This window comes from Salmo salar, chromosome ssa01 (genome assembly GCF_905237065.1).
Source record: "Salmo salar chromosome ssa01, Ssal_v3.1, whole genome shotgun sequence".
In the NCBI taxonomy this organism is placed as follows: domain Eukaryota; kingdom Metazoa; phylum Chordata; class Actinopteri; order Salmoniformes; family Salmonidae; genus Salmo; species Salmo salar.
Genome location: NC_059442.1, coordinates 146686628 through 146713209, shown reverse-complemented (window position 1 = coordinate 146713209; position 26582 = coordinate 146686628). Strand labels below are relative to the sequence as shown.

At 43.0% G+C, this 26582-nt stretch overlaps 2 protein-coding genes across 3 annotated transcripts in view; both read left to right on the top strand.

Moving 5' to 3' along the window:
- Positions 1-26582, top strand: part of LOC106567450 (voltage-dependent N-type calcium channel subunit alpha-1B) — a 269203-nt gene that overhangs the window by 3157 nt on the left and 239464 nt on the right.
- LOC106567462 (uncharacterized) lies at positions 10503-12716 on the top strand. Of its 2 annotated transcripts, none has more exons than XR_006758082.1 (5): positions 10503-11346; positions 11538-11653; positions 11744-11968; positions 12072-12177; positions 12283-12716. XR_006758082.1 is itself a non-coding variant. In XM_014136742.2 (5 exons), the coding sequence occupies exons 1-5, from the start codon at positions 11331-11333 to the stop codon at positions 12482-12484; spliced, it is 657 nt and encodes a 218-aa protein (XP_013992217.1). In that variant the 5' UTR covers positions 10506-11330; the 3' UTR covers positions 12485-12716. The 2 variants fall into 2 exon arrangements, 1 of the variants encoding a protein (XP_013992217.1); XM_014136742.2 differs by having other exon boundaries at positions 10506-11346; positions 11546-11653.

Below are 26582 nucleotides of genomic sequence, written 5' to 3'. Positions count from 1 at the left end.
TCCGTACCAGTGATAGTGGTCCAAAGCCACTGCCCGCTCCTGTGTTGCATGAAGTGCTCTGTGCAATCTTCTGGTGGCCCTTCTTTACCAGACAGCGCACTACTCTATACTAAACATTCCTGCTGCACCACCAGTTCACAGCTGCACAGACACAGAACAGCGTTGGCACAAGCCAAGAACACTTGTGAGTCTATCAATATCCGTAAACCTACTGACTCGTGTGCTGATGGAATAAGGTAAGTTGGAGGTTCCTAGAATGAAAACATTTTCTTGTGATTGTTCTTGTATCCAGATGATAAGCCTAAACAGTGGCGTTTTTACGATGTAATGACAAATGTTTGGGACAAAGACTGGGGGGAAATATATAATCTATAAATCTGTATATTTTAATTCATTTTATTTGAACTTTCGGGCTTGTGCTGTTTCTGGAAACGTTACATGAGTCTGTCATAGTAATCTCTCCAACCTGATATTAAGGTTTTAAAATGTTTTGCAGAAGTTCTCTCTACAAAGCACTCAATGGATACATGCCTGACATGGACCTTTTCCAAGTCTCAGAAACGTATGCCAACTTTTCTCCACTTACTGCCCCTCTTGTGACAACAATGGAAATGTCAGCTGATGTGCCCCTGGTTGAGTCCACCTTTAGGCCAGTGCAAGCCGGCAGTGTTCTGTCCTATCAGCTTCCACAGCCAAAGACCCGTGAAATTGTGAAGATTGCCGATGCCCCTTCTCCACCAATACATCCATTAGATGGCTTCAGGCTTCCCAGTGTGCTTACGTCCTTAGCCATCAGGAGCAGTTCCACCTCAAGGCATTAGAGACAACCTACGAGATGTCACACAAAGTCGAGGTTGCTACAAGGGAGCAGAGCTGCAGCCCGGAATGGCATCAGCTCAGGAAAATGAGAATAACATCCTCTCGTTTCTGAGAGGTTTGCCATGTCCGGGGAGAGACCTCAGCTGACCACCTAGCTGAGCTGATGTTCAAGGGATCTGGTATGCAGACCATGGAGATGAAGAGGGGGCTAGCCATGGAGCCAGTGGCTGTACAGGAGTACTGCACACTGAAGAATGTTAACTTCTTTCCGTGTGGCTTCGTAGTGCACTCAGATGCCCCGTGGTTAGGATCCTCTCCAGATGGAATCATATTTGATCCCAGTGTAAGACCACACTTTGGACTCTTAGAGGTCAAGTGCCCAAATGTACCAAGTTATGTTCACTGCCCTTACCTGAAGATACAGAATGGAGAGCTGAAGTTGAAGAGATCTCATGCTTACTACTGGCAGATGCAAGGTCAAATCCTTCTCAGGTTGTAGCTGGTGTGACTTTGTCATCTGTGCACAGGAGGACATCCTAGTTGAAAGGATATATAAAGATCTACAGGTTTCAAAAACTATAAGAGAGAATGTTGACCACTTTAATTTTTACCACTACTTGCAGAAGTGTCTATCTCACACCTGAATGGATCCCCTGTATGGGTGCCAAGTTTTGTGATTTTATGAAAAAAAAGTATTGATGTTCTTGTGAAGAAATCTACAGTAGAATAGATTTGTTAAAAAAACATGTATTTCAGCAAATGTTCAACAGTTCAGTTAATCAATTACACATCTCTAACATTGTATTCAATCTTGCATTCTGGCTATTCTGTTTTTACTTGATTTCTTTCCCCCACCCCTGTTACTCAATGCTTAATTAAAGCCAATACAAGCTCCACACAAACAGATATTCACAGCAACACAAATGATGATACATGTCATAGATAAATAAATTATTATTTTGCTGCTAGCAAATAAACACATGTACATTTACACTGGCTTGGCCCATGCTCTGCACCTTGTTCTTCATCCCCCTCAGTCGGAGCAGGAGGTTTCAGTCTTCTTTCCCAAACACCAGGTCTCTTTTGAATGTGCCAGTTCCACACGAAGACAGTAGGAACAACACCTCTTTTTAGGTATTGTCGCCCCCCCCCAATTTTTCCCTCAACAAAGTTACTTTCGACGAAATGTGTACTACACACCTTTGTGTGTTTGGTGACAGTAAAGTTGTCATGATGTACTGCACCAACCACCTTTTTCTGAGCTCTACATCGCCCGGGAAAAGATGGAAGCTCACAATACCATTATATTTGGAAGAAACTGAACACAGAGGCACTGAACAATGTTCCTTAGCACCTCCTTCGCGGGGCTGTAATTTAAACGTTGTCATTGCGAACTATTTCAGTCAGAAATGCATCGATGATAGCTAGTAAGCTAATGATAAAAACAATAGCAGAACTCGCTCCGGAAATCATCAACCAGGTCAGAAGTAAATTAGAACTTTGGAGGCGGTATAATGCATAGAGCCTATTGGCCCCCTCTGTTGCATACAACAAGCTTCCATTTCCCCTGTCACAAGGGGATTTCTGCCTGATTTCAGATGAATCATCCAGCCTGTTACAGCGGTCAACCATGTTACTTTATTTTCCACTTAAAATAGGCACTTTAATAGTCTTCTTTTTTTTACTCTCTGGGAAAACATGTTTTTTATCAAGTTAAACATGTGCTCTTTATGACAATGTTAAAATTAGATTAAATAAAGTATTTGTCACCAAGTTAAACATCTCAAAAGGAAACAAATTGATAGAACAAGTCGAACGACCCAGTAATGCTATTCTCAGGCTAGGCTAGCGCAATGACCTGAGGAAGATTAACACTTATGACAACTTTGATATAGAGGCTTTCTTCCCAGTAGTGTTTGTGCAAGGGATATTTTGTCTTTTATATCACTGAAAAGGTTACTCATTAATTTGCATTTTCATTCTGTTGCAATACATAATTGCAGCCACCAGAGGGATTAAAACCTCACTCAACTCCTTCTCTAGATATCTGCAAATCAAAACACAGGCCATGAGTTATTAGGCACTATTACACACAGGCATTTCTCAAAGTTTCTTTCTATCAACCTAAGAGGCTGTTTCTGTTGGATTTATTGAAACATTGAGCTTATACCATACCATCAATAGCTCTTACATAGATGAGGTCAATTAAACACATTCAATAGATATATAGCAGAGGCTGGTGGGAGGAGCTATAGGAGGATGAGCCCATTGGAATGACTGGAATGTAATTTCTGGAACTTGTCAAACCTGTGGTTTCCATGTTTGATACCTTTCCATTTATTCCATTACATCCTCCTATAGCTTCTCCCACCAGTCTGATGTATAGGCTATGAAAACCTGAATTCCAGTGGTCCTTGACGATAGTAAGTGACAGTGACGCCAAGCCGGCACAGACGGAGATAAGCTCCTAAACCAGGGGGCATCCAAGCAGCTCAAACAGGGTCTTTGGCTCAGGGGGACACTGCCAATGGTTGCACAGAAAGACCCGCCAGGCCACTGCCATCCCACCCATAGTCCCTAGTTGGGAAACACATGACGACTTCCTAGGGAATGTCTTCAGCAGTGAGCTGGTGGGGGAGGCTCATCTCCATTCAGTCTGATGTGAGTCAGTGATAAATAGCTGAAAATCTACATGCTCGCTGCTCTGTGAGCTTTAGACAACTCCTCTGCATTTACCCCATTTGACACTGAGCCTCTTAGATATCTATTTCCACTGCAAAGGCCCATGCTCCAGACATTGAATTTAAAACATTATGTGCATGATGCAACCAATCTTAAAGCATGTGATCTTGGTTAACCACAGACACATGCCTGATGCCTCCTTATGATTTCGATCAAATCCATTGGATACACAGATTAGCTTTATAGACAATGTGATTTTATGAATAGCTGAATATAGAGTATTTTTGGAATCACAAGATCTACCAATCTAGTATCTCCTCACATCTACAACACAATAATAACATTACAGTAACACAGTTACAATACATTTATTTTCAGACAATTTACAAACATGTATTTTCTTTGAGAGTAAACACTTTCTTTTAGAGTAAACACGCCATTTTTACACTTCACCAGTACATCACTTGTTCCCTTTTACCTCACCACAGTCAGACATTTTCAGTGGTGCTCTTAACCCTGTGAGGTCCGACTTTTGAGTGTCAAGTGGCACTGTGATGCCCTGGTCAGGAGCCTGAGTAACAATGGGTTGTGTTTCAAAGCCTGTACGGTTCTCAGCCCCCAGTGTTGTCCTGCTCAGTGTGTTTCACTTGTGTCATTGATTCTGTACTTTTCCCACATGTCTTGTTCCTTGTGTAGCGTGCTCCATTAGAGACTTTTGCTTACAACCTTGTGTAGTGTAGCTTTGAATGGCATTGTGAACTTATTCACCTTTTCTTGCCACAGCCACTTTGGAGTACTGTGCTCGTGTAACAGTTATTAAAATACTTTGTGAATTTCACCAGGCTCATATATTATTATAAACTGGGTCGTTCGAGCCCTGAATGATGATCAGACCAAATACCAGGGGTATGACAAAACATGTATTTTTAGTGCTCTAATTACATTGGTAAACAGTTTTAAATAGCAATAAGGCACCTTGGGGGTTAATAGAATATGGTCAATATACCACGGCTAAGGGCTGTATCCAGGCAATCTGCATTGCGTCATGCAAAAGAACAGCCCTTAGCAGTGGTATGTTGGCCATATACTGTACACCACACTCCCTTGGGCCTTATTGCTTATAAACTGGGTGGTTCGAGCCCTGAATGCTGATTGGCTGACAGCCATGGTATCTCATACCCTGGGTATGACGAAACATTTTTACTGCTCTAATTATGTTGGTAACCAGTTTATAATAGCAATAAGGCACCTCTGTTTGTGGTATATATGATGTGTGATACGTGTTCCGCCGAGAACTAGGTATACAACTACACATTCACTCGCTATTGGGGAATAAGCTTTACAGTTCTCAAAATGTCCACTTGTAACAGCATTATATACCTCTCTCAGTTCGGGGTCTTTGGCTGAGGCTTCCTCTATCTCTCTGGTAGTCAGTGCTTAGGGTGTAGTGCTCACTGCTAAAAACCTCACATACTGATCTGATCTGTGTGAGTGTTTTTTCCGGCTGTGCGGTCACTCTCAGCAGGCAGCTTCTCACCTCTGAGGCGTTCTCTGGCTGCCTGGCCTCCATCACAGCTCGCACTCCCTCTGCTGTCGGTCTGATGCCTTTGGACTCATCTACTGTTGGGTTAGGATAGCATTCCCTAACAATAGCCTGGTTTGCTTGTCTCATGTCTAAGCACGTTCTTCTCATCTCATCATTTGCGTTTGGTACAATAATGACCACACCATTGGGTTTACCCATGGGGTTTGGGCCATTAACAAGTTCCATGTCCAAAAGTTTCTCTACATTTTGGTCTACCTTCTGCCTGAGGTTGAATGGTAGGCGCCTGAGCGGCTGGGCCACTACTGGTTTCACGTTTGGGTCAATGTGCTGACTGATCCCTTTAATTTTAAGATTTCCCACTCCCTGGAACACTTGTGGGTACTGCTGTTGTAGTGAGTGCTTGGTGTGAAATAAAAAAGTAAAACATTTCACTGTTGCGACATCAGTACCTATTCTCAGAACTCCCAGTTTCATGTCTGTCTCTTTGCCCAGGAGTCGTTCTCCATTTCCTTTAATTACAATGAACTCTGCTTGATCAGTTCTATTGCTGTTTGTGATTTTACATTTTAATGCACCATTGACTGATAGTGGGTCACTACAACAATAAGAATACAGTTCTCTCTGTCATAGGGACATATGAGTGACACTTAGGTTATCGGACTTCAGTCTTTCCCATGTATTCTCATCTATCACATTGCTAGTTGCACAAGTCAATCAACATTCTAATTTCAACTCCCCCACACAAGTTAAGTCTATCACACTTGTCATTCTCATTAACAGCAAACACAAAGTCATATTGTTCCTCAACAATATTCACACTTCAACTCTTGGAACCCTTTGTGTGACAAACCTAGCAGAGCTAGTTAGGCTGCTTTCATGACATCTAGATTGTTAGTGACTAACTGTGCTGCTGGCAATAATTTAATAACTTTTTTGGCCGACGTTTACTGACACCGGTTGCGCATTCATAAATTCTTCAGTAATTCTGCGCCCTGGCACACTCATACGAGAGTGTTCTGAAATTGCAGTAGATGGAGTTTTGATCACACGGACTGGGATATGTTCCGGGCAGCCTCAGAGAATACAATTGACGTTTACACGGACATGGTGACTGAGTTAATCAGGAAGTGTATAGGGGATGTTGTTCCCACGGTGACTATTAAAACCTACCCAAACCAGAAACCATGGATAGATGGCAGCATTCGCGCCAGACTGAAAGCGCGAACCACCGCATTTAACCATGGCAAGGTGACTGGGAATATGGTTGAATATAAAACAGTGTAGTTATTCCCTCCTTAAGGCAATCAAACAGGCAAAACGTCAGTACAGAGACAAAGTGGAGTCGCAATTCAATGGCTCAGACACAAGACATGTGGCAGGGTCTACAGAAAATCATGGATTACAAAGGGAAAACCAGCCACGTCACGGACACCGACGTCTTGCTCCCAAACAAACCAAAACACAGTGCCACCGACGTGGCCCGCTCCCAAGGACTGTGGGCTCTGGTTCTCCGTGGCCAAATTGAGAAAGACATTTAAGCATCTTAACCCTTGCAAGGCTCCCGGCCAAGACGGCATCCCTAGCCGCGTCCTCAGAGCATGCGCAGACCAGCTGGCTGGAGTGTTTACGGACATATTAAATCTCCCCATCCCAGTCCCCTGTCCCTACTTGCTTCAAGGTGTCCACTGTTGTAACCAAGAAAGCAAAAGTAACTGAACTAAATTACTATCACCCCGTAGCACTCACTTCTGTCATCATGAAGTGCTTTGAGAGGCTAGTTAAGGATCATATCACCTCCACCTTACCTGACACCCAAGACCCACTTCAATTTGCTTACCAACAGAATAGATCCACAGACGATGCAATCGCCATTGCACTGCATACTGCCATATCCCATCTGGACAAGAGCAATACCTACATCAGAATGCTGTTCATTGACTATAGCTCAGCCTTAAACACCATAGTACCCTCCAAGCTCATCATTAAGTTTGGAGCCCTGGGTCTGAACCCCGCCCTGTGCACCTGGGTCCTGGACTTCCTGACTGGCCGCCCACAGGTGGTGAAGGGTGCGTGTTCAGCCCCCTCCTGTACTCCCTGGTCACCCATGACTGCGTGGCCACGCATGCCTCCAACTCAATCATCAAGTTTGCAGACGACACAACAGTTGAAGGCCTGATTACCAACAATGACGATACAGCCTACAGGGAGGAGGTGAAGGCCCTGGTGGAGTGGTGCCAGGTAAATAACCTCTCCCTCAACATCAACAAAATGAAGGAGCTGATTGTGGACTTCAGAAAACAGCAGAGGGAGCACGCCCCTATCCACATCGACGGGACCGCAGTGGAGAAGATGGAAAGCTTCAAGTGTCTCGTGGTACACATCACTGACAATCTGAAATGGTCCACAGAGAGAATAAAGTAGACTGCATCAGTCAAAATCGTGATTTATGACCCTATGTCCGGATGGCGCGTACATGCCCAAATAAGGGCATCCGGTCAGGACATCCTGGCAGGAAGGTGTCACGTGGTTAGGGCCATATAGTTGCATCCTGTTCTGTCACGTGTTAGAGTGTGTGTTATTTTATATCTATATTGCATCTATTCCTTTGAAGTGGTCATGATGACTAATTTGTAGGGACCTCGTTGAACTGGGGGGGTTGTGTTTGAACATTTCAAAGAGGATGGCCCCACACCCCACCTATTTTATTGCTCTTAGGGTTGTTGTCTATAAAGTAGGAATGTCCGGGGGGGATTGTGTTGGAGGCAGACGACTTATAAATAAGACCCAGAACAACACATGCGACCCCAGAACACTAAACAAGATTTAAAAAATAAAACCCTGAACATTAAACAGAAAATTATGTCTCCTAGGCCAATTCTCGGGGTACTATGCGCCTCGTCGCGAACCCAATGATAAAAGCATTGAGGATCTTTTGGGTGAGGCCCCAGAATGTTTTAAAGCGTTTTTTGGATACCAGTGATGGCCATATGACTTACATATTCAAACCTGAGGATTCAACTGTGAAGATTTTCACAGACAGTGGCCCCATCCCCCTTTATCAAGCTAAAACCCGGGAGTTTTCTCCTGCACTGTGTATGAGAGAATGGCTTAAGATACAGCTAGCACTCTGTCAAATTGAACAGGCCCTGAGTGGTACAAACGTGCCAGGCTATGCATTTGAAGAGCATGTGTGAGGGCGCAATGATTTGAAAGCCATAAGGATCTCTTCAATGGCTTATAGCCGCGACTCCAAAGTGACAATTTTAGCATGTGAACAATTTGATAGTACAAATGCGACGAAGTCTGTCAGTTCATATGTATTTTCCAAAGCCTGCAAGGATGTCAAATTTTATGCCTGTGTTTAGTTTTAAATGGATTGATTACCCTATATGAATAACCCTGATGAATAAGCTGGACAGTCTTTTCCAAAATCGTTAACAATTACGTCGCTGGCCGCTTCTATCCTTAAGACATACACAGAGTCTACATGCAAGACGTTTGATCTATCCATGGAGTGAAAACTTACGTAGTCTTGACGCAGTAGAATTGGAAACAGACAGTGGGTGGGGTCAGTGACAACCCTATAACCTGGGGGCCTTTATCTGTAAGAAAGGAACAGTAAAAATGTTTTTTAAAAGTTCTGTACTAAAGATTTACAATTAAATAAAGGGTATTTATGCTACCCCTTTACGAACGGGAATCTGTCATTTCCAGGGGTGAAAATCTGATATCAACTTTGGAGGGGACAATTACATGAAATTATCTCAAGAGCAATTCCTGAGGGGGACACCAAAAGTAGTGCTGTAACACATAGCCTACATTGTAATATGGTAAATGTATATTGAGGAACCAAAGAAATAAGGTGTTTGCCATACTCCTAACTACCGGCACCCAAAACTACACAACTAATCACAACAGCAATACCATTGCCTTTAACAAATCTTAGTTCAGTCACCAGTTTAAGTTGAGAGTGGGGGTATCCATGGCATTTTCCAATTATGTTCCTATTTTACAAGTCAAAAAATTTTAGAACCTTTCATAATGTTGCCAAACAAAGACTCAACAAACTTACCTGAGACTTCCTGTCTTTGCCAGTCTGTCCCTGCATATCTGTCCCCAACTCTGCTGTCTGTGTGCCATCTGTTGCCTGCTCTGCCTAATGACATCATTGTGAAACATTTCCATTAGAATTTAATTTCTTTCTTATGAACATTTTATCAACTAGTCGTTGAGATATTAGGCTACTAGGGTTCTTACTTTGCCTTTTGGTGTACTGAAAAATACTCTGATGTCCGTCTTTTATTTTTCTGCCATTTTTCTACCTGGCTGGCTGGCTGGCTACACACACACACACACAGTGTGTAGGTTATTTACAGTAGGAGATGGGCTTCTATCATCTTATCTTTTATCATTCTATTTGGGCTTCGATCTAAAAGGTAGCTAGCAAATGTGAAACGGATTAAAATGACAAGAGTTGACAGCTGAATGAGTTCACCATTTACACAACATATGCTACAACCTTTTGTAATTTTAATAGTTTGTTTCATATTGGCTGGCTTCCAACAATAGCTGAATTTGCAAAGCTAGCGAGCACCAATTCCGTTTCAGTGGTGTTTGCTATAATCTTTGCTACCCGGGTTAAATAAAGGTGAAATAAAATAAATAAATAAAAGTTCCCTTGCGACAATTTAGCTTTTGCAACGAGACCATTAAATATATTTAAGACAATGGTAGAAGAGAGTGTAGTTCTGTTCAGTTTGCACTTCAGTTTATCGCTAACCTTATCACAGGGATTTTGAAGCACTAACTTACATCATCTGCATGCTGATCTTGGAATAAATTGACGATAGCAAAGATTCCATCTTTGACAAGGCCACATAAATGGAATAATTACTAGCTAGCTTAATAGTTAATATTTGCCCGCTAGCTCTGCATATTCAGCTAGTGTGTGTGCGCGATTGACTGGATTAACCTCATGTCAGTTACGTTCATTGAGTGCCTTTCAGACAGTGGATACCACCCCTCTGTTACCTTGCCAACTAAGGAACTGGCAGTGGATCAAATCATTGTGAGGCAAAGGGTGGGGGGGTCGCAATCTTTTGAAACTTAAAAACGCGCTATTAAGTGTCTATAATCAGCACAATTGCTTTCATTGCGTATTATTAATATTATTTAAATTACATAGTTATGTTTCAGTGATATATTGGGGGGGACAAATCATATTTTTCATAGGATGGGGGGGTCGTGTCCCCCCCGTCCCCCCCGGGATTTCCGCCCCTGGTCATTTCTATCTCGCCCCGATCTGTCGTGGAGAAATGCAATGTCTTATTTTATACGAATAGTCTTTGCTACAACAACGTCTTTCCTACATTACATGTGCCTGGTAATGGTGGCTGACCTGCTGTACAAACATTGTTTATACATAAAAAACATTTGCCTGTTTCAATATTGCGCAGTAAAAATGTTTAAGTAATTATTGCATGTTTAAAAAGGTCTGTACTAAATATTATGAATTAAATAAATGGTTTTAAAGCTGTATCTCACCTTTAACGAAGGGGCTGTGCATTTTCGAGCCATCCACAAGCCTGTCCCGGAGACAAAAGGATTCCTGAAAGACGTGTGCGGGAGTGTAGGTGTGTGTGTTTCAAAACAAATAGGGGGTGGGGGTGTGTGTCTTTGCATGGGTGGTTTTTGAAACCAGAAAAAGTGTGTGTGAGTTTGTTAAGGATTGTGTGTGTGTGTCTCTTCAATGGGGCTTGGGCACTTTGGATTTTATTACCACACAAGCCTTTCAAATGCGTATTTATCTCACCCCCAAGGATGTGGGGGCTAAAAAGTCAAACAGTCCAGGCAGAATATATCTTGTCTAGACAACCTCCTACGGTTTAAAACATATGTTATTTCTAATCAGCGCAAATACTAACGGTCCCCCCACCCCGGGATATACATTTACACCCCCAAGCGGTGCTATGAAGCATAAACGCAATACCGGCAGACAGAATATGTCGAGACACCCGCCTGTGGTTTTGGGGTCTCTAGACATACGTGGGTACTTTATATGACCCTTTTATGCATACAGGATGTCGCCCGAAAAAACGGCACCCCCGCTCCGTAAGCTCATTACAGAATATTTCTCGTTAGAGACGACCTCGGAGCGAGGCTAGGGAAACAGATACTGGCCATTCTGTACGACAGACTAAAGCGCAACTCCAGACATCTGACCAACAGCCCCGAAGAGTTATCACCACCGGACAGCTAAAAGATAATCTGTGAATCCATCCTAATGGAGCTTTCTCAAGGTGAGTTAGTGAAAATAATATATTAGATTTGGAGAGGTATTTTCAGGGAATTGTAAGGATATAAAAATTTGATATCGATATTATAAAACGGGTGGACAACGATTTTTTTGATAATGTCAAATGCACGTATTCTTATTTTAAAAATATGTATATAGTATAAATACCTGTTAATATTAGTTTAACGTTTGTAGGATCTCAGTCCTTTACACAGCTGCTCCGGGAATAGATGATTGGGAACAGCCTTCGTTAGAGGGGGTTTCAGTGGAGCAAAACGCGTGCAGCCAGTCCCCATCACACTATTGTCGACGTAAGTCCAATAATAAAATCCATAAGAATATTTATACATTAAAAACAAAAAGTGTGAACCCTATATTAAAAGCTATTTTTGTGTTTACAGCTGACAGACCCCAAAGAAGGATCACGGATGCTTCATGTACTCTGAACGATGACATAGATGCTATTCTCCCATTCTGTACGAACGGCTTTACCCTAACTCCCCCGGGAACCAAGCTCCATATTTCAGACCCAAACAAGCAACGCACAACTTGTGCGCAAGTGCATTGCGCAGAATCACCCCGGCCCGAAAAGTTACTGCTTCAAGAAACGGCGCTACATGGACAAGGTATGAAGCCATTATATATGTTATTAGTAATACATATTTTATTGTAATTTATACATTTTTATGATTGAATATGTTAAAACAATGACAAATAATGCTTTTTCAGACTCCAACGAGAGATGTCCGGCAGAATCAGGAAGGCCTGGTGAAAAAAAGTCTAGAACCCACGGTTTCCGCGATTCGTCAGAACAGCCCGCGTCAAAAAAGCAGAGGTAATTTAATATATAGTATTATTTCTGAAATGTATTTGACATTTTTTACCTAAGATATTTTTATGTTTAATAATCTATTTTTTGTATATATTCATTTTCTTTCAGACTCCTCCCCGGCGTAACGGCACAGAAGACCATACACCCCGAGAGCACGCAGAGGGTTTCGGCGCGCCGGACATTCCCAATAAAACCGGATGATTTCACCGTTTTAAATGACATTCCCGAGGTAGACGACTTGCTCCTCTGTGATGCTGCCAACCTTCTTGATTCCTCCTATTCTTATGTAGAAACACCCAACCTGAAATAGAACAAGCTAGGTTTATTACTGCCTTTTCCAGGGCTCTAAAATCCAGAAATGTCTTGCTCCACAAATGAATGGTGGATTTACTCGAGTGGCAATACAGTCAGGATCTTGTAACGGTTGTCGTCGGGAATAGAGGACCAAAACGCAGCAGGAATGTGGATGCTCATCTTGTATTTATTTTTAAATAAAGAAAACACCAAAAACGAAGAGCTCACGAACAACAAAACAGTCTTGTCAGGCTCACACAGGCAAAACAAGAAACAATCTCCCACAACACCAAACCAAACAATTACCCATATATAGGACTCTCAATTAGAGGCAACGAGAAAGCACCTGCCTCCAATTGAGTCCAACCCCCCATCAACCTAAACATAGAAATACAACAAACCAGAAAGAACATAGAAATACAAAACATAGAACATAGACCAAAACCCGGAAATAATAAATCAAACACCCTACTTCATAAATCACCACCCCGAACCACATAAACAAAACAGCCTCTGCCACGTCCTGACCAAACTACAATAACAAATAACCCTTATACTGGTCAGGACGTGACAGTACCCCCCCCCCTAAAGGTGCAGACCCCGGATGCACCTCATAAATAAAAAAATAAAAAAACAACAACAAATCCCCCTAAACTAAAGGGAGGGTGGCTGCCATCAACGACGGCACCTGTGCTACACCCCCCCCTCCCCAACCCACCTATACAGGAGGTGGTTCTGGCTCCGGCCTACTGTCCTCCAGAATGCAGACAGACTTGCTCAGTTTCGGGCCGTAGGCAGACTCCCATCGTTCCGGATCGTAGGCAGACCTCTTCCGTTCCACACTGTAGGCAGACTCATTTGATACACAGTTAATCATATTTAGTTCCGGGTCGCAGGCAGACTCCCTCGGTTCCGGGTCGCAGGCAGACTCCCTCGGTTCCGGACTGCACACTGTTGCCGGATACTCTGGACTGCACACTGTTGCCGGATACTCTGGACTGCACACTGTTGCCGGATACTCTGGACTGCACACTGTTGCCGGATACTCTGGACTACACACTGTTGCCAGATACTCTGGACTGCACACTGTTGCCGGATACTCTGGACTGCACACTGTTGCCGGATACTCTGGACTGCACACTGTTGCCGGATACTCTGGACTGCACACTGTTGCCGGATACTCTGGACTGCACACTGTTGCCGGATACTCTGGACTGCACACTGTTGCCGGATACTCTGGACTGCACACTGTTGCCGGATACTCTGGACTGCACACTGTTGCCGGATACTCTGGACTGCACACTGTTGCCGGATACTCTGGACTGCACACTGTTGCCGGATACTCTGGACTGCACACTGTTGACGAACTCTCGAGGCTGGGCTGACGCACTGGAAGCCTGATGCGTGGTACTGGATGTGCCAGTCTGGGGACACGCACCTCAGGGCTAGTGCGGGGAGCGGGAACAGACCAAGTCGGACTGGGCTGACGCACTGGAAGCCTGATGCGTGGTACTGGTACTGGATGTGCCAGTCTGGGGACACGCACCTCAGGACTAGTGCGGGGAGCAGGAACAGGACGTACCAGACTGGGCTGACGCGCTGGAAGCCTGGTGCGTGGTGCTGGACGTGCCAGACTAGGGGTTCGCACTTCAGGGTCAGCACGAGAGACAGGAACTGGAAACACCGGGCCATGGAGGCGCACAGGCGGTCTTGATCTTACCTCCTGCACAACCCGTCCTGGCTGGATGGAATTAGTAGCCCTGTACGTGCGGAGTGCTGGTACAGGGCGAACTGGGCTGTGGAGGGGCCTGATGGTTGGCGTGCGTAGAGCGGGAGTAGGGTAGCCTGGTCCTAGGAGGCGTACCGGCGACCAGACGTGCTGCGCAGGAATCCTCCTACCAGGCTGGATGCCCACTCTAGCACGGCATCTGCAAGGGGCTGGAGTAACTCGCACCGGACTGTGCGTGCGTATGGGCGAGATTTTTGCTGAAGTGTGCACACACGGCACCCTCCACTCCATACTCTTCTCCATATAAACACGGGGAGCTGGCTTAGGGCTCACCCTTGGCCCAGCCAAACTACCCATGTGCCCCCCCAAAAAAAATTATTGGGGGTGCCTCTCGTGCTCTACCTTCCTCCCAGGCAGGTTGTCACAGTGGTCCAGTAATTGTTCCCATGTCCAGTCAACCCTAGACTCCAACACCTCCAGCGACCAGGATGCCATCTCCTCCCGAGCGCGCTGCTTCCTATAGTCCAGACCGAATTCCCTTGGCTCCTTTCTCCACTGCTTGGTCCTTTTGTGGTGGGAGATTCTGTAACAGTTGTCGTTGGGAATAGAGGACCAAAACGCAGCAGGAATGTGGATGCTCATCTTGTATTTATTTTTAAATAAAGAGAACACCAAAATAACGAAGAACTCACTAACAACAAAACAGTCTTGTCATGCTCACACAGGCAAAACAAGAAACAATCTCCCACAACACCAAACCAAACAATTACCCATATATAGGACTCTCAATCAGAGGCAACGAGAAAGCACCTGCCTCCAATTGAGAGTCCAACCCCCCATCAACCTAAACATAGAAATACAACAAACCAGAAAGAACATAGAAATACAAAACATAGAACATAGACCAAAACCCGGAAATAATAAATCAAACACCCTACTACATAAATCACCACCCTGAACCACATAAACAAAATACCCTCTGCCACGTCCTGACCAAACTACAATAACAAATAACCCTTATACTGGTCAGGACATGACAGATCTATCCTTCTGGCGTAGAACAATGCCCCGTTTGTTAAGCAACACACCGTTTAAAAAACGCAAATACAGGCGCTAAAAAACCTATATGTAACATGGATCTTTCCAGAATACCACAAGAACACACATCAATAGTTACCCAAATGGACGAGCCAACAGACATAATTGAGACAGTTGAAAGCCTGTTGGCCCAAATACCGCCCGATCTCCAAGCTTTAATTGAATGGATGAATGAGGCTGGGGTAACGGACATAATTCCGATAGACGAAAAGCTGTTATCCCAGATTCCCAGAGACCTGATCGAAATAATTAAACATAGGAATGAGTCCGGAACGACCGATGAAAACCAATTATCCTGGATCCCGGCCGCCCTATTTTGTTTAATTAACCATATGAACGAGAGCATAAGATCTTCTACACCGGAACCCACGCAGACCCCGCCGTTAACGCCGAAGAGTCTGAAACGCAATACGATGTTTTTGAGGAATTGGAATATTGTCTAATAAATCAGGAGGGAGATGGTCTTGATAGAAGTGTCAGGGTTGTGTACAGAAATAAATTCAGCAATACAGAGATTAGACAATTTTTCAATTTCACATGGTTGAATCAAAATCTCGATTATGCGTTTTTTTTACGTGATGATTTTGGATACTCTGAACGAACTGTTAGACAGGTCCAGAGATTATGGCGAACCTTGTGATGTCTTACAGTTGGAAATTTGTGGAGATAGCATTCAAAACACTATATCTCTTATTTTACCCAATGGTGAAGCAGATCTTGAACAATTTATAGCCCTGCTGGAACGACTTGTTCAATCAAATTTATCCATCATAGCCGATAGAACAATAAAAGGGCATGCCTCAAACGTTCACAATCCCGGTAATAAGCTATGCTTTGCAATAGGCCTAGCACATTTACTCAACCCTGGATGTACGGATCTAGAGGCGTTACAAAAGGCTAGAGAGCTTCAAAATGCTGTCGGTCTAGGCATACAGGATGCTGTGGCATTCTCTGACATAGTCAAATTTGAAAACTTTCTGAACATCAAGATTGTGGTTTTGTACCACAGTAGAGCTATAATGCAGCTCTCTTGAAATTCCAAAACAACCCACAACCTCATCCTCAGATTCTGTACTTTTATGTGCAAAACAACCATTATTATGCTGTTACCAACATCTGTGCGTTTTTAGGCGCACCTTGTGTGTGACCAGCCTGTCGCACTCGTGCCGTTATAACTGTTCCGTATGTCTGGATTAAAATTATCCGATGCAGCCCTTAAACCTGACACCCTGTGAGGATTGTCACAGGACATGTCGTTCGGCCTACTGTTACGAAAAACACAAAATTGAAACATGGCACCCCAAGGCCTGTAAATCTGTAAGCAGTTGTGACATTAACAAGAAATGTCCAAAATGCCATTGCAATTACAACCTTAAAATAGACAGCCCTAAACCTCATATGTGTGGAATCATACATTGCCCAATCTGTAAAGGGCCTTTGAAAAGCAGAGACTGAAGTGGTTCAAGAAGTGCCACGCGAGTGTTATATTCAACCCTTGGCTGAAGATGAACATTCAGAGAAATACGTTTTTATGATTTTGAGACTAATCAACAATCGGGTTCATTTGCCTATTTTTGTATCTACCTTGACTTTCAAGGGTGATAAGTGGTCAGCAGAGGGACCCAATTGTGCACTCCTCTTTCTAAAACACTTCAGAAAACCCCAGTACAGAAACTTCACGTTTATAGCATACAATTCTAGAGCATATGATTCATACCTTCTTTTGAACCCTCTGATACAGCAAGGCGTTGCACCCAGTGTCATAGCTCAAGGTAGTAAAATCTTGTGTTTTGTAGACCCCGCTTTCAACCAGAGATACATTGACAGTTTAAGCTTCTTACCCATGAGATTGGCTCAAATGCCTGAGACCTTGGGTTTTGAGAACTCTGTGAAAGGTTGGTTTCCCCATTTTTTTTTTACATCTGAGGAGAATCTACATTATATTGGCTCTTATCCGAGACCCGTGTGATCAAATGTCTCCCAAAGAGCGAGAGAGATTCATGACATGGTACGAGACAGTATGTCACAGCACTTTTGATATCCACAAAGAGATGGAGTCATACTGTGACAACGATGTAGTTATACTTCATGAAGGATGCCTCAGATTCAGAGAAGAGGTAATCAAAGATGCAGGCATTGACCCCTGGAGTTGTACAACTATTGCATCGGCATGCATGAAAACCTATCGTACACACTTTCTACCTACAGCATCTATAGCTATCCCCTCGCCTGACAACTACCGACGCCAATTCAAGTCATACTCTAGTGGCTCCATTCAGTGGTTGGAGTACTTGACCCAGATAAAGACATTTTTATTCAACATGCTTTGAATTGGGGCTTATCATGTAGATGGATACACACAGATTGACGTTGTTGAGTCCGTGTTTGAGTACGGTTGTTTCTTCCGCGGTTGTAAATCTTGCTTTGAGCCACAGGCCATGTGTGTCCTAACCCAAAAGACTTATTGGGGAAATGTACCAAGAGTTTCAAGACAAATTGGAACCTTTACAGGCTACTTACGGTTTAAAAGTGAATGTTATGTGGGAGCATGAGTGGACCGCACTCAAAAAGTCTGATCCTCATGTTCGAGCTTTCCTTTCCAGCTTTGACACACCAGAACCCTTGGAACCACGACAGGCCTTGTATGGAGGCCATACCAATGCTTTGACCTTGCGGTATGTAGCGCAACCAGACGAGACAATAGGATATGTAGATTTTACATCTCTTTATCCTCATGTAATGAGTTCCTCATGCTATCCTATGGGGCATCCTGAAATTATTCACCGCGACTTTGACTTACCCCAAAACTATTTTGGTCTGATCAAAGCAACTGTCTACCCTCCTAGGGGTTTGTTTATACCAGTGTTGCCTTACAAGGGACCTCAAGGAAATCTGTTATTTCCCCTATGTCGCACCTGCAGTGAAAACAACAACCAGGAAAAGCCTTGTGATCACTCATATCAGGAAAGAGCCCTGACAGGTGTATAGGTCACAGTTGAATTCTCTAAGGCTCTAGAGATGGGGTATCTTGTGGCCAAAATCTTTGAAGTGTGGAACTTTTCCAGGAAATCAGACAGTCTTTTTAAAGAGTACATCAAGACCTTCTTGAGATGCAAGCAAATGGCTTCAGGCTATCCGACATCGGTCACAGATCAAGAGAGCAAAGACAAGTACATTCAAGACTATCACGACAGAGAAGGCATACTTCTTGACCCTGACAGAATAGAGGTCAACAAGACCAAACGAAATGTGTCGAAATTGTACTTAAACTCGCTTTGGGGGAAGCTTTCGCAGAGATGCAATATGCTAACAACGTCGATCATTAAAGACCCCGAAGAATTTTTGAAATTAGTTTTTTTCGGACCAATACGAAATTTCACATTTTTCATTCTTGAGTCAAGACATTGCCCTGGTGCAATGGAGACATAACAAGAAGTGAGTTCTACCCCCGGGTAATGTAAATGTTTTTCTTGCAGCATTTACCACGGCCTATGGCCGACTTGAACTGTATGCCCTCATGGAGCAGCTTCAGAGGAGGGTTCTTTACCATGACACAGACTCTGTGGTCTATGTAAGCAAACAGGGTGACTGGAGCCTCTCACTTAGCAACTATCTGGGTGGTTTAACGAGTGAACTCAAAGATGATGAGCATATCACAGAATGGTCCTCCTGTGGGCCCAAAAGCTATGCTTTTAGGACTAAAGACAATCACGTGGTGTTGAAAGCCAAAGGCGTGACTCAAAACTACGAAAATGCCCCGCGTGTAAACTTGGAATCAATCACACGCTTGGTCGAGGGGTTCATAAACGATCGGAATAGTGACTTGGAGATTTTGAGCTTCTACAAAAAAATTGTTTGGGATAAAAATGGCTTCCATCTCAGGAATGCCCCACTTACTAAAATATTCAGGGTAGTCTATGACAAGAGACTGCTTTTACCTAACGGGACCACATTGCCCTTTGGCTACTGACTTATGCTACAAGCCCCAGTGTGTCTTAAAGCTTAAGATATAATGGCTGCTGTAGAAGGTTTTGACCCCCGGTTGCAACTACCATTTTCGGCCTTAATCGCAGGCCCCTCCAACAGTGGTAAAACGTATTTTAGAGAATTCTGAACATGTGTTATCTCAGAAGCCTGACAATATTGTGTGGTGTTATTTGTGTTATCAACCTTTGTATGATGAATTGTTGAAGAAAATAAAAATCAAGTTTGTTGAAGGAATACCTGAATCCCTGTCTGATGATGAACTTTTACCTCCTCATAAAAACAATCTGCTGGTTTTGGACGATATGCTATTTGCAGGTAGCGAACATCCTGAAATTGCACGAGCTTTTACCCAATATACTTATCATAGAAACCTGTCCGTGCTTTACTTGGTGCAGAATGTGTTTCACCAAGGTAAAAACAGCCGTACCATTAGTTTGAACGCCAATTACATGGTTTTGTTCAAAAACCCTAGAGACAAACTACAAATGAACACTCTAGCTCAGCAGATGTATCCGGGAAGGAAATCCTACTTTATGGAGAGCTATGAGGACGCTACCAAAGCACCATTTTCTTATTTAATCGTGGATTTAAAAGCAAATACTCCAGAACACCGGAGGCTCCGAACCGGCCTGTTCCCGTGGGAGTGGCCGGCTGCGTACATTCCTAAAAAGTAACCGCTATGTCTCTGCGTTTAAAAAGAAACCTGCCCCTCTTGAGAAGCCTAGTTGGGGCTACAGCTAAAGAACGGAAGGCCATCTTGGGTCACTGTTCTTCAGATCTCATATTAACCCTATGTGAGATTGCTTTGAATCTTCTCAAAGGGCGCATTCCACTCACCCTGACCCAATTAAAAAAATGAAAGAGACAAAAGACCGCGATCAAACTCTTTGCCAATAAAAGAGCCAGTCTTCAAAAGAAAAGACATAGCCTACAACAGTCTGGGGGTTTTCTTCTGCCGTTGCTAACTATAGTTGTGCCCTTCATCACCAGCCGTGGGGGTTGAACACATAGTGTGATGGCAAATAAAATGTACTTGGTGCCTCAACAAGAGTTGGATAGACTTAAAAAACAAATTCAGGGTCCTGAAAATATCAGACAAACAGCTGAAAATGATTTGGATACGGCCATGAAGGATATTTTGAACCGAAAAGGATTGGACCCCTATGATAAGGTCCAAAAATACACAAACCTCTTGCAAAGGTATTTGGCCTTGGTAAAACAAGGTGAGAGAGATGCCAACCATTTAACACTTTCCCTACCGGAACCTTTAAAAGATGACACGCCTAGAGAGAGCCAAGCCCCTGTAATGCCTGTACCTGCGATCTTACCGGCTGAAGATCAAATGTGTGTTGAAGATAATGTTATGCATGACATGTTGACACATGTTCCGGCACGTAACAGGAAAAAACAAGATAAAAGACTCAAAGGGGACCGCTACTTGGAATGACAAAGGAGAGTTTAGTTTTTGAAAAATTAAGCAAATTAACATTTGTGGCATTCTTGAAACATTTGACGTGAGCATACGCCTTGATTACACGGTCTTAAAGGACATATTTGAACACTTTTGATATTTTCTAACAAAACAAGCTACAACGGTATCATTACTTCTTAAATCATCATTATAAAGAGACATAACATCTTCAAAAGAAACTCCACGGGCTCTTTGGCATAGGTAGAATACACAGTGTTGATCACATGTAGTGGAAAGATTATCTTGCACTTGTTTGATGCTGTAGTAGATCTTTGATCCGTTTTTGGTCGAAAATTCTTTAATAGATTTGGGAAAGTGTGAAAAACCGGGGGGAAAGCCGTAGGAATCCAAAAAAGTTGAGATTTTTCTTCCTCATTCATCTTCTAGTGTCACAGCTATCCAATGTTCACCCGACATGTGTTTAGGATGGGTATTGACAATAAACATGGCCGGTCGCTCAGGCCATTTCTCAATAGGCAATTCATCACAAGCCCACACTCCATAAAATTGTTTTCCAATCAAGCGGGTCATTAGCCCTTCCAACTCTTGGGTATTCATGTCTTTGCTCAACGATCCTTAATAATAATCCACTAAGACCTGTCTTCGGGCATTCACTTCCAAGATTGAATCAGAGCATGCATTAACTGTACAGGCTAAAGGTGTATGGAAACGCATTTCCAGCCTGAGGTTACCTTGGGACACCACTGACAGATTTCCTGAGGTGTCATCATCAGGGGATAAATTGAAAGCATACAATGTGTAACCCTCTGCAAAATAATTTCTGTCAATAGGTAAAGAGATCTTTTAGATGCCTCCCGGTAGCCAGGAATAGATTGTAAAATTCTCGCACAGATATGTTTTTATTAAATTGCGGTTGGAAAGCCTTAGCAGGGACATGACGTCTGTCCTGACAGAGAGCTACATACTATGCATTGAAGTGTTGAAAATGAAATGGGTTTTTATGGAAGCTGCCCGTATTAGAGGTGTGATCAACCAAACCTATAACCATGTAGCGGGGTAAGGGGCCTAGAAAAAGGTTTTCTTGACTGCAGATTCTACTGCCCACAGGTATGCTAAAGGTTTTCATGGTAATTCTTTGGAGAGGGTAAAGGGCATTTCCTTTCATCAAAGCCTGTGAGTGACCCAGACAAACTGCCGGAGATAGACACTTTTTTTTATAAAAAGCGTTGCCCCCAACACTTTTAAACTAAAGTCACCGTCTTGGGCAGACATCAGACAAAACTCATCCTTAGCCCTGGTTAATTTTAGTCTTAAATCAACCGAATTTAAGAGTAAACGTTCTTGAAAGAAAATGTCAGAATGTATAGGCCCTAGCAGATGAAACTCTCGAGATTCGGCACAGTAGTGAGCGCGTGCCTCCAGTCCTTTGTTTGCACCGGTGGAAGGATCTATCGATTCCATAGAGACTCCTGCAGTATCCTTGCTAAACAGCCCGGCGCTGAATTGTGTCTTGAGAGTGTCTTCGGAGTAGTTGAGTAAACACTCCATGATGGCCCTATAGGGGTATGTGGCACTGCTTTGACTGATTAGGCGTTCACCCAAAGTCACATCCACTTGGGAGAAGATGGTGGCCAAGGGGTAATTAATGAGACTCACTTTGGCATCGTTTGCAATATTAGTACCATCTCTTTTGGTCACTTTTAGACGTAAATGCACCAAGGTGTTGTTGAGGTCCAGATAGTTGTCACCATGGCAATTCTATAGGACCGTTGTCGGTAATGGCAGAGAGTGGGGCTATCTCCACATAACTGGACCTGTCTATTGAATGTTGGGTTAAGGGGGCCGTGAAAAGATCGAGCTCTGTCTTTATAGCATCAGAGGACATGCGGTGTAAACGAGACATGGTGTTTGTTCTTTTAGAAAATACTTCAGAGTATTCTTTTTGCCGTTTTTGGTCCAGACCTCACTTTACCACGTCTTTGAGTTACTGAGTTTTTTTTAACGGTTAACCTCCACTTTTTAGGGGCAGGCCTGCGCCTTATACCCGGAGGTCTCTTTTTTGGTCTTCAAGACAACATCATAAGCCCCGAGCCTTCTTGATGCTCGGCATCTGGTGACTCCCTTCGGGTCATAGCATTAGCTACAACCTCACTTACTATATTTTTAGCCGCTGATTTTAAAATGGGGTTAGGCTATGCTGAGGCCTCTCTTCATAAACGGTAAAACCATCCTAAAGAGGTTACGAAATATACCTCCTATCCCCGAACCGTACATGGTCGGGGGATCCATGATAGCCTGGTAACCCATTACCCACTTGATCAACATAGTATGAGACATAACGGTTAGGGTTCGAGATGGTGGTTGTGTTCCATAACCATTTTAAATTATTTGTATTATGTTTATAAAAAATAAATAATAATATAAAATACTAATAATATATTATATATGTAGAGAGGCTTTGGAGGGCCTAAAGTGGAGTTTTACAATCGTTTTACCATAAGTAAATTCAATGTTTTCGTTCTGATCCATTTTAAGCTCAACCAGAATGTTTTCAATATATTTCTTGCTTACAGGTACGTAGTGTGGCTTGTCGTAGGTGACAGTGACTATCCCTCCATCCTTTCCCTCTATATGAACTGTTCTCAGGAGGGGCACACAACTGTCTCCTACCCTCTGATATGATATGATGTCGGTATACACAAATATGTTGTAAAACCCTGCATGTATATCTGCAGGGAATGGGGCTAATTTATCTTTCACATACGTCCATTTATTGGGAACCATCCCCAACATGTAGGCTAAATTACCGGTGGTCTTTATACCCCTATCCGCAGTCCCTGAGATTTGTACACGTTTATGAATAGGGTTGTAGCTCAAGAGTATTTCCGTATTGTTCTGGGTTAGGAGTTCGTTCAACTTTGAGACGATCCTGTCGACAGTTCTATAGAACCCTTTTTTAATCTTTATACGTTTCGCAGGTTCCGATATCCTTTTGCAATAAAAATCCCGGTCCTTATCCTTGATATTATACCAACTATGCGGGTATGTAATCTCGCTGAGACCTACTTCCCACGCCTCGGATAACTCTATAGGTTTTGGAAAATTGGTTGTATAATTCGAACTCTGGTTATTATATATTATAGATATATACATGCCGACGCATTACTGGGGAGGGTCAGGTAGAAGCCGCTGTGTTCCATGATGCACTCCTGTGTACACGTGAATGATGTATTTATCATGCCTGAGGGTTTAAGTTAATCCCCGATGCCTCCACCACATCGTGCTCTAAAACCCAACTGTTGAACTTTTGGGGCCAGTTTTTCCAACGGACCAACACCAATTTTTTACCCTTTTCTCTCTTATGATCTAGAATGTCCTCCACGTGAAAGACTTTGTCTTTACCCATCTGTACCTTCTGTAGTTCCTTCTCATAAAACGATCCCTCTATAAGCTCCCCGTCATAGTCTTTTAACTTGTAGACCGGGGGTATGTGCGGTAGACATTCGGTAACGGTGAACACCTCGTCGCTGTAACCTTGCTCATATTTTTTGTTGAAAAGACCCCGCAATTTGGATATACGTACCAAGTCCCCCACTAGGAATTTAAAAATATTTTTTTTTCTTACGGCGAAGGGGGAACAAACCATACAGATTTTTAAAAACAGTTTTCAGAAGAGACCTCTGAGGGCTTCATTCTTATACTCTTATGGTAGCTGTAGTTGTAACCCTTTACTAAATCTTGAACTATATCGATATATCTATGCGTGTTGTGAGCTGTAAAATATCTCCACATCCGCTCCTTCAGAGTTCTGTTAAAGTGTTCAACAACTGAAGCTTTCAAATCCAAGCCTGTAGCAAAATGTACTATATTGTGCTTCTTCATGAGTTTCTGAAAAGCATTATTAAAAAAATTATTTCCCGCCATCAGTCTGCACTTTCTTGGGGACTCCTCCATCCTTCAAGATAGAGTCAAAGGCCCTGGTCACCTCTGCCCCGCTCTTATTTTTTAAGACCCTTACAAATGCTATTTTAGAGAAAATATCTATAACCGTTAGCATGTATCGATTCCCATTTTTTTCTGCAAGGGCCTGCATGTCACATAGATCTGCCTGAAACTGGGACAAGGGATGAGTAGAAAAAAAACTATATTTCTTGGAAATTGTTTTCGTACAGGTTTATGCAGAGTATAAGCATCCTGCTCGGCTAACCACTCATTCACTTGAGCAATGCCTAACCTGCTACCTGTTTCTTCGGCTATAGCTCTCTGTAAACGCTCCTTACCCCCATAAGACCCAGGGTTAGAGGGGGTGTAATACACGGTTTTTCAACATCTGCTCCGCCATCCTTCTTGCCTCTCTGAGGTACAATAACGTTAATGAGCCACTTTCAAATAACGACAACATTTCATTTTCATTTTGTATTTTTATTTTTGCAAACATCAAGTATTACGTATACAGGCAATTCAGGATTCGTTGAAAGATACTTGTCCCCGTTTTCTCAACGATCCAAGCATGCAACACCCTGTATATTTGGTTTAGATTTACAGGCTTGTGTTGCTGAATTTTTAAAACACACACATCTGCTATATAAGTATATAAACAACAAATATGATACGTTACAATTAAACGGTGTTTCAAACAAATAAAATAAAATCTTAGACAAGGTTGTTTCTAGTTCTTCAGAATCATCCACAAGACGGGAGACCGTTGTGTCCATTGTAGACTCTCGCCCGTATGTCGTACATGATTCATGATTTGCTAAATTTTTAGCACACACTCTACATTAGCCCATGTATTATGGGTTGTGTAGAACGATACATTGTTCACTTTATTTTCAATAATTTGATGCATCACATTTGTAAGTTCTCTCAAAAGAAAAAACATATTTATTCTATCTAACATCGTATGTATATAGTTCCCCATTGCTTTACATCTAAATAACAAATTAGGTATTGGCACTCGTTCTCTTGGGTTTTGTTGAGCCAGAAAGTCATCACATCATCCACCACAGCTTCCCTGTATTTGGTGTCGTCCACCAGGGTGTGTCGGATTTCTTTGAGTTTCTCGTGGATGTAGATCGCCTCCTTCAGTTCATGTAGGAAAGCCTTGGTTACCCCGTAAACTCTGGGAATAGACGGCACAAGACCCATAGACTCCAGGGCTCTGACCAGTGCAGGTATAAACCTGCAGGACCACAGTCTTTTCACCAGCTCCTCAAAATGGTTGAAGAAGTAGGATCTTGGGGGCTCGTATAAACTCGGATGCCAGCGCTGGCTAGGGTGATTGATCTCACAACCGATGCATTTTTCACGTATATACACTCTCCAATCACCACGTTTAAAGGTGTGGATACAGAGGCCTTGATGGTGTCCACAAAAATAGTACTGACCACCCCATCAAACACATCCTCAGGCTGTGTACATGTAGGGGGTGTCGGGGGTCTTGGCTGGGGGGAGTAGAATGGGTGGCTGCGAGGCATAGAGTCCTTAGGGTCTGGCCCTATGACGTATCAGTGTCCTGGTATGTTGTAGGAATATCCATGGTATATGCTGAAATTAAGAACCGGAGGCTTTAAGGGACCTATGTCACAAAAACCAAAACCACAGCTAAATGCAGCACTAACCTTTGATGATCTTCATCAGATGACACTCCTAGGACATTATGTTATACAATACATGCATGTTTTGTTCAATCAAGTTCATATTTATATCAAAAAACAGCTTTTTACATTAGCATGTTTTGTTCAGAACCAGCATACCCACAGAAAACTTCCGGTGAATTTACTAAATTACTCACGATAAACATTCACAAAAAAACATAAATTATTTTAAGAATTATAGATACAGAACTCCTTTATGCAATCGCGGTGT